General features: G+C 44.2%; 1 protein-coding gene and 1 long non-coding RNA gene across 2 annotated transcripts; both read right to left on the bottom strand.

Annotated features, from left to right (window-relative positions):
- Positions 1–340: 340 nt before the first annotated feature.
- LOC120998377 (zinc finger protein 300-like) lies at positions 341–3311 on the bottom strand. The gene is made up of 2 exons (XM_040429047.1): positions 3257–3311; positions 341–1991 (listed from the first exon to the last, which is right to left on the bottom strand). Exon 2 carries the CDS (start codon positions 1957–1959, stop codon positions 931–933), a length of 1029 nt encoding a protein of 342 aa, XP_040284981.1. The 5' UTR covers positions 1960–1991; positions 3257–3311; the 3' UTR covers positions 341–930.
- A 276-nt stretch (positions 3312–3587) lies between these two features.
- LOC120998455 lies at positions 3588–7427 on the bottom strand. Its single transcript, XR_005778400.1, has 3 exons — positions 7417–7427; positions 7210–7333; positions 3588–3608 (listed from the first exon to the last, which is right to left on the bottom strand). It is a non-coding gene; the product is annotated as an uncharacterized LOC120998455 (long non-coding RNA).
- Positions 7428–7983: the final 556 nt, after the last annotated feature.

The raw sequence follows: 7983 nt of genomic DNA, 5'->3' as shown, positions 1-7983 counted from the left end.
GTGACTGTGCGGATGTGTCACACATAATGTACAGAGCAGATGATGGGGGTGACTGTGCGGCTGTGTCACACATAATGTACAGAGCAGATGATGGGGGTGATTGTGCGGCTGTGTCACACATAATGTAGAGAGCAGATGATGGGGGTGACTGTGCGGCTGTGTCACACATAATGTACAGAGCAGATGATGGGGGTGACTGTGCGGATGTGTCACACAATGTACAGAGCAGATGATGGGGGTGACTGTGCGGATGTGTCACACATAACATAGAGCAGCAGATGATGGGGGTGACTGTGCGGCTGTGTCACACATAATGTACAGAGCAGATGATGGGGGTGACTGTGCGGCTGTGTCACACATAATGTAGAGAACAGATGATGGGGATAACTGTGCGGCTGTGTCACACATAACATAGAGCAGCAGATGATGGGGATGATTGTGCAGATATGTCAGGAACACTTCATGTAAGGCTACTTTCACACTTGCGGCAGAGGATCTCAATACTGGAATTAAACGGATGCATTTTGATTTTGCAGGTCAGGATGCGTCGCTTCCATTAGGATGCAGTTGTGTAAAATCAAAACGGAAAAAACTGATTAATCACTAAATACATTGAAAGTCAATGGGTGAAAAAAAACGGATCTGCCATCATTGACTTACATTGTTTTCAGTGCTGGATCCGTTTTTATGACCGGACACAAAACCGTAGCTTGCAGCAGGTTTGTGTCCGCTCAAAAAGCGGAATGCTGCCGGAACGGAAGACATTCTGATGCATCCTGAACAGATCTCAATACCAGAAAACAGCGCAAGTGTGAAAGAGGCCTAAACCCTGTTCTGTGGAGGGGACACAACTATAACGGCCTCATGTGTAAAGTAAAACCCCCAATGTCGTCTTACATTTACTTACAATCATTGTTCTAATATACAATATTAATACGGCTTCTCTGTTGTGTGAATTTGCTCATGTTTTACAAGATGTGATTTTTGCTTAAAACATTTCCCACATTCTGAACATGAATATGGCTTCTCCCCTGTGTGACTTCTCTTATGTATAACAAGATGTGATTTCCTTGTAAAACATTTCCCACAATGTGAACATGAATACGGCTTCTCTCCTGTGTGAATTCTCTCATGTATAAGGAGACCCGATTTATCTCTAAAACATTTCCCACACTCTGCACATGAATATGGCTTATCTCTTGTGTGAAGTATCTTATGTATAATAAGATTTGATTTCTGGGTAAAATATTTCTCACATTCGGAGCATGAGTATGGCTTTAGCCCTGTGTGAATTCTCTGATGTATAAGGAGACTTGATTTTTCTGTAAAAGATTTCCCACATTCGGAGCATGAGTATGGCTTTAGCCCTGTGTGAATTCTCTGATGGAGAAGGAGACTTGATTTTCGTGCGAAACATTTCCCACACTCTGAACATGAATATGGCTCCTCTCCTGTGTGGATTCTCTGATGTTTAATGAGACCTGATTTGTCTGTGAAACATTTCTTACATTCTAAACATGAATATGGCTTCTCTCCTGTGTGGATTCTCTGATGTTTAATGAGACCTGATTTGTCTGTGAAACATTTCTCACATTCTGAACATGAATACGGCTTCTCTCCTGTGTGAATTCTTCTGTGCACAGAAAGAACTGACCTTCTTGTAAACAGTTTTCCACATTCTTCACAATGAAACCTTTTACTTCCTTTCTGCCCGGTACTTGTGGTTACAATCCGAGATTGGTCAGGAGAAGGTTCCTCATGATTAGGAGGATTATGTGACAGATCTGGACTTGTGGTTACAATCTGTGATTGGTCAGGAGAAGGTTCTTCATGATTAGGAGGATTGTATGATAGATCTGCACTGTGAGGTCCTAGATATCCGATCAGTGTAATGAGGTTTTCTCCTGAAGAATGCTGCATGATGTCCTGATCTTCTTCTTTATGATCTAGTGATAACATGACGTTTCCTTCAGAATTCTTATTGGGATTTCCTGTTAGGATTAAAAATAGATTTCATGATTTCCTGTTCAAACCATTGAGCTGATAAATTTATTTCATTCCAAAAAGGCTGGAACACAAGATTTTGGAAATGACCAAAGACATAACTAGATTCAGCAGAAAGTTCTTCCTTCCAGGTACGACTTTAAGGGCATGTTTAAATGGTGAAATATAGGTCAGAACAACATGATCTGTATTTGTCATGGAGTTCACTGTGATTTGTACGGCGGTATCTGTCTGGCTGTCGGTCCCTATTATAGCGAATGAAGCCAAACGGCGATGGGGTTGCTTCCGTCAATGCCAGAATGCAGAGAGATTCCCTGCTGAACAGCCGGACGCATCTCTTTACTGCAGGTGTGAAACAGGCCTTAACAGAGAGATTGAGGCAAGAATAGACCAAGTGCTTCAGGAGTTTTTACATGAAGGGGAGATTAGAGACAAGTTGGTAGTTAGTTGCACAGAACGGGCTTAACTGATATTTTTAGTAATAGGGTAATGCCAGCATCCATGAAGGAGGAGAAGAAGGAATCACGAGAGAGAGAGGTTCAATATTTTTTGTGAGGGAGGTGTGAGGGAATGGGGTCAGGAGAGAAGGTAGTTAGGAGAGAGGTACAGAGACTGGAGGAGGTGTGAGGGAATGGGGTCAGTAGAGAAGGTAGTCAGGAGAGAGGTACAGAGACTGGAGGAGGTGTGAGGGAATGGGGTCAGTAGAGAAGGTAGTCAGGAGAGAGGCACAGAGACTGGAGGAGGTGAGAGGGAATGGGGTCAGTAGAGTGGGTAGTCAGGAGAGAGGTACAGAGACTGGGGGAGGTGAGGGAATGGGGTCAGTAGAGAAGGTAGTCAGGAGAGAGGTACAGAGACTGGAGGAGGTGTGAAGGAATGGGATCAGTAAAGAAGGTAAGTCAGGAGAGAGGTACAGAGACTGGAGGAGGTGAGGAGCATATACAGTGATGGAGTCACTGGAGACACTGACAGAAGCGCTCACCGACCTCTGTGTCCGCACTATTGGCACTAGCAGGCTCTTGCTCCGAGGCTTCTAGGTGCCCCCAAGACCTGATACTAAGCTGAGTGTCCAGCCTGGACCATGAGAGGATGGAGAGAAGATGCTGGAGAGGATGTCTATGTGCAGTCACATCTCCCTCCGCTCCTGCACATTACACAGGGGTCACTGCCCGGAGTGCTCCTTTACTGCAGCTCTAAGGTGGAGCCTCACCTGAAGAAACCTCCCAATTACCGTCCTCCATTCATGATTCCATACCTGTGGTCACATGGACTGGAATGTCCTCCTCCACCTCACTCTTACACGGGGGATCGCCCATCATCCGCTCTTCTTCATCCTCCACTTTAATATCAGTCACATCTTCCCCCTGATTTGTCATCTGTAACAATTCAGGACAATACAGCAGACAGGTGGGAAATCTAACAGATCCACATAAGAGACCCCCACCATCTATGACCCCTCTATGACTGCAGGACTCCCCTATATAGATGTGTATAGGGCTCAGCTCCATCTACCTGATGGTTCTCTGGGAGCTTCTCCTCTGGACAGTCCTCGGAATACAGAGGACGGGGACATCTCTCGGGGCGATCTCTCCTCCTGGAGTCAGAACCTATAGGAGATAACACACAGACTGTATTATATATGAGATGATGGGAGTAGTGTTGTGGAAATTTTATTAGGTTGTGTTTCTAATATATTGTGTATTGTCATCATGTCTCTCAGTGTCAGGGTAAACCATTAAAGTGGATATCTTCCTGTGTATGTCCTGTCACAGCTGCCGGGCGCAGAGGTCTCCGTCGGCGAATGGTCCATGTGCTAAGCGCTGGGCTGTGGGCCGGGGGAGACTGATGTGTTCAGCAGAGCAGGGTTTTCTTGGCTGATGTATGGACGCCGGCTAGGGCCCCTGAGCAAGACGCAGATTTATTGGCTTGGCGTGGATGCATTTGTTAGAACAATATATGAAAGGAACGTGCGTTTGTTGCCTCTAGTGCGCCTGATCAGCCGCTGGAGATAATGACGCTGTCCTGTACATAAACATGCATGAGGATCATAGTAACTTTATCTGACATTGATCACTGAGCAAGGATGGATGGGGTTACCTCCAGTGGTTATAGGATACATGTGTTTGTTGGCTATGTTATTCTAAATGATGGTGTCTTGTCTTCCTGTGTCATCACTTCCTGTGTGTCATCACTTCCTGTGTGTCATGAAAGAAATGACTGGGACATAACCATACCGGGGTACTCTTTATACAGAAGAGACAGAGAAGGCAAGAAAGGAGGAGGAGTGGCCCTGTATGTGAAAGATAGCATTAAATCTAACCTAATACAAGTTGGTGAGGCCAACATAGAGTCAGTTTGGGTTACGTTGCAGTTTGCTAACCATGCAGTAACTCGTGTAGGTGTGATATATAGACCACCTGGTCAAGTTAAAGAACTAGATGATCTACTAGTTGAAGAAATAGCTAAAATGACAATGAAAGGAGAAGTTATCATTATGGGAGATTTCAATCTTCCAGATATAAACTGGAAAACCAAAATAGCAAGTTCTACCAGGAGTACAGATATTCTAAATTCCCTACTGGGGTTATCTCTACAACAAGTGGTTGAGGAGCCAACCCGGAGGGAGGCCATTTTGGATTTGGTATTCACAAACGGGGATTCGGTATATGATGTCATTGTAGGCGAAACCTTGGGATCTAGTGATCACCAGTCAGTGTGGTTTAATATAAGAACTGTGAAAGAGTCCCACCACACAAAAACAAAAGTTTTAGATTTTAGAAAAACAGACTTTTCAAAAATGAAATTAGTCATAAATGAGTCCTTATCAGACTGGAACGGATTACATGGAGTCCAGGAGAAATGGGACTACTTAAAAGGTGCATTATTGAAGGCAACAGAAAATTGCATTAGACTTGTCATAAAAGCAAAAAAAGGAAGAGACCACTGTGGTACTCAGCAGAAGTGGCCCAAATCATTAAAAATAAAAAGCTAGCATTTTGTAATTATAAAAAAACCCAGAGCAATGAAGATAAGGAAATCTACAAGATTAGGCAGAAAGAGGCCAAGCAAGTTATAAGAACTTCTAAAGCGCAGGCAGAAGAAAAACGAGCTCAGTCTATGAAAAAAGGGGATAAGACATTCTTCAGATATATAAATGAAAAAAGGAAATTAAAACAAGGAATAACTAAATTAAAAACAAAGGACGGAAGGTATGTAGAAGAGAATAAAGGGCTAGCCGACTGCCTTAATGAATACTTCTGTTCAGTTTTTACAAAAGAAAAAGAAGGAGAAGGACCTCCACTAGAAAGAATGACTAATAAATCATTTGACGCATGTATCTTTACAGAGGAAGATGTTCTAAGTTTGCTGTCTAAGGTGAAGACAGATAAGTCACAGGGGCCTGATGAGATACACCCAAAATTATTAAAAGAGCTTAGTGGTGAGCTGGCAAAACCGTTAACAGATTTATTTAACCAATCATTAGTAACAGGAGTCGTCCCGGAAGATTGGAAATTGGCAAATGTCGTGCCATTCACAAGAAAGGTAGTAGGGAGGAATCGAGCAACTATAGACCAGTGAGTCTGACATCAATAGCAGGCAAATTAATGGAAACCCTATTAAAGGATAGGATTGTGGAACATCTAAAATCCCATGGATTGCAAGATGAAAAACAACATGGGTTTACTTCAGGGAGATCATGTCAAACAAATCTTATAGAATAAAATAATAGACGGTGGAGGTGCAGTAGACATCGCATATCTAGATTTTAGTAAGGCTTTTGACACTGTCCCACATAGAAGACTTATCAATAAACTGCAATCATTGAGCATGGACTCCCATATTGTTGAGTGGATTAGGCAGTGGCTGAGTGACAGACAACAGAGGGTTGTAGTCAATGGAGAACATTCAAAACAAGGTCATGTTACCAGTGGGGTTCCACAGGGATCTGTACTGGGACCAATTTTGTTTAATATCTTCATAAGTGATATTGCAAAAGGCCTCGATGGTAAGGTTTGTCTTTTTGCTGATGACACAAAGATATGTAACAGGGTTGATGTTCCTGGAGGGAAACGCCAAATGGAAAAAGATTTAGGAAAACTAGAAGAATGGTCAGAACTCTGGAAACTGAAATTTAATGTGGATAAGAGCAAGATAATGCACCTGGGGCGTAAAAACCCAAGGGCAGAATATAGAATATTTGACACAGTCCTGACCTCAGTATCTGAGGAAAGGGATTTAGGAGTAATTATTTCAGAAGACTTAAAGGTGGGAAGACAATGTAATAGGGCAGCACGAAATGCCAGCAGAATGCTTGGATGTATAGGGAGAGGTATAAGCAGTAGAAAGAGTGAAGTGCTTATGCCGCTGTACAGAACACTGGTGAGACCTCACTTTGAGTATTGTGCTCAGTACTGGAGGCCATATCTCCAGAAGGATATAGATACTCTAGAGAGAGTTCAGAGAAGAGCTACCAAACTAGTACATGGATTGCAGGATAAAACTTACCAGGAAAGGTTAAAGGACCTTAACATGTAGAGCTTGGAAGAAAGACGAGACAGAGGGGAGATGAGAGAAACTGCTAAATACATAAAGGGAATCAACAAGGGAAAAGAGGAGAGAAGATTTACAAGAAGAAAAACTGCTACAAGAGGACATAGGGTTAAATTAGAGGGGCAAAGGTTTAAAAGTAATATCAGGAAGTATTACTTTACTGAGAGAGTAGTGGATGTATGGAATAGCCTTCCTGCAGAAGTGGTAGCTGCAAATACAGTGGAGGAGTTTAAGCATGCATGGGATAGGCATAAGGCCATCCTTCATATAAGATAGGGCCAGGGACTATTCATAGGATTCAGATATATTGGGCAGACTAGATGGGCCACATGGGTCTTATCTGCCGACACATTCTATGTTTCTATGTGTCATCACTTCCTGTATCCTTGTTACATGAAGTAAGTGGTCGAGTAATGGGCCAGCCCCTTTTCTATTGTTACACCTTTTGTGAGTAAACAATAAAAGGTGAGCAGACTGGGGAGGAGGGGGAGAGCTCAGCAGAACTCAAGATGGTAACACCTTTGTCTGACTGCGGTTGAGAGATTTACCTTTCCTTACACAAAGTCTGATGAGAGCGGATTTCTACTATTTCTATTTCTATTACAGTACTATCCAGAAGAGCCTTACACCTCTATCATCAGGAAGGTCTCCTCTCACCTGGTGATGTCAGAGGCCGGGGCTCCTCCATCATGGCCTCCTCGTACAGATCCTCCTGTCCTTCTATATACTCCCACTCCTCCATGGAGAAATACACCGCCACATCCTGACACCTTACAGGAACCTGACAACACAATGACACCGTCATCACCCAGACTCCTCCAGTGCTGTTACTGGAGAACCTCCCAGTATTCCCAGCAGGGTCACCTCTCCAGTCAGCAGCTCCATCATCTTGTGGGTGAGTTCTAGGACCTTCTCCTCATGTATCAGGGGGGGAGGCTCTGTGATGGGGGTCCACCCTCCTGACTCCTGGATGATGGGAGTCCTCCCCGATGTCTTCTTCACTAGGGTGTAATCCTGTGGATGGAGAGAGACACTGACTCCAGATCTCCCCTCAGAATCCCTCCCGGGATCATGGCCCCATCTCCAGTAATCTAGTCCCTAGAAGCTGGAATATTCTTCCCCTCCAGCCCCTTCTGGACTCTTCTAGAGAATCCCCCATCCCCCTCCCTCTGGCAGAGAGCTCCATAGTCCCCCTGCTCTTACAGTGAGGACTCCTCCTCTATGTTGTGGAGAAGCCTTCTTTCCTCTAGACGTAGTGGAGGCCTCCTTCTAGTATCATCTAGATGTCAGACTAGTGGTAGAAATCCTCCCTCCAGGCCACACTGGGGACAACCTGCCTACTTCCCTCCTCATGGCTCCGCGGTGGCCGATCTTCAGCTTCTCCGTCCCTTGGAAGGTCTGGAGGCCGTTCTCCAGGAGCCTCTTCCTATC

Source organism: Bufo bufo, chromosome 4 (genome assembly GCF_905171765.1).
Source record: "Bufo bufo chromosome 4, aBufBuf1.1, whole genome shotgun sequence".
Classification (NCBI taxonomy): domain Eukaryota; kingdom Metazoa; phylum Chordata; class Amphibia; order Anura; family Bufonidae; genus Bufo; species Bufo bufo.
This window is presented reverse-complemented; position numbering and strand designations above follow the sequence as displayed.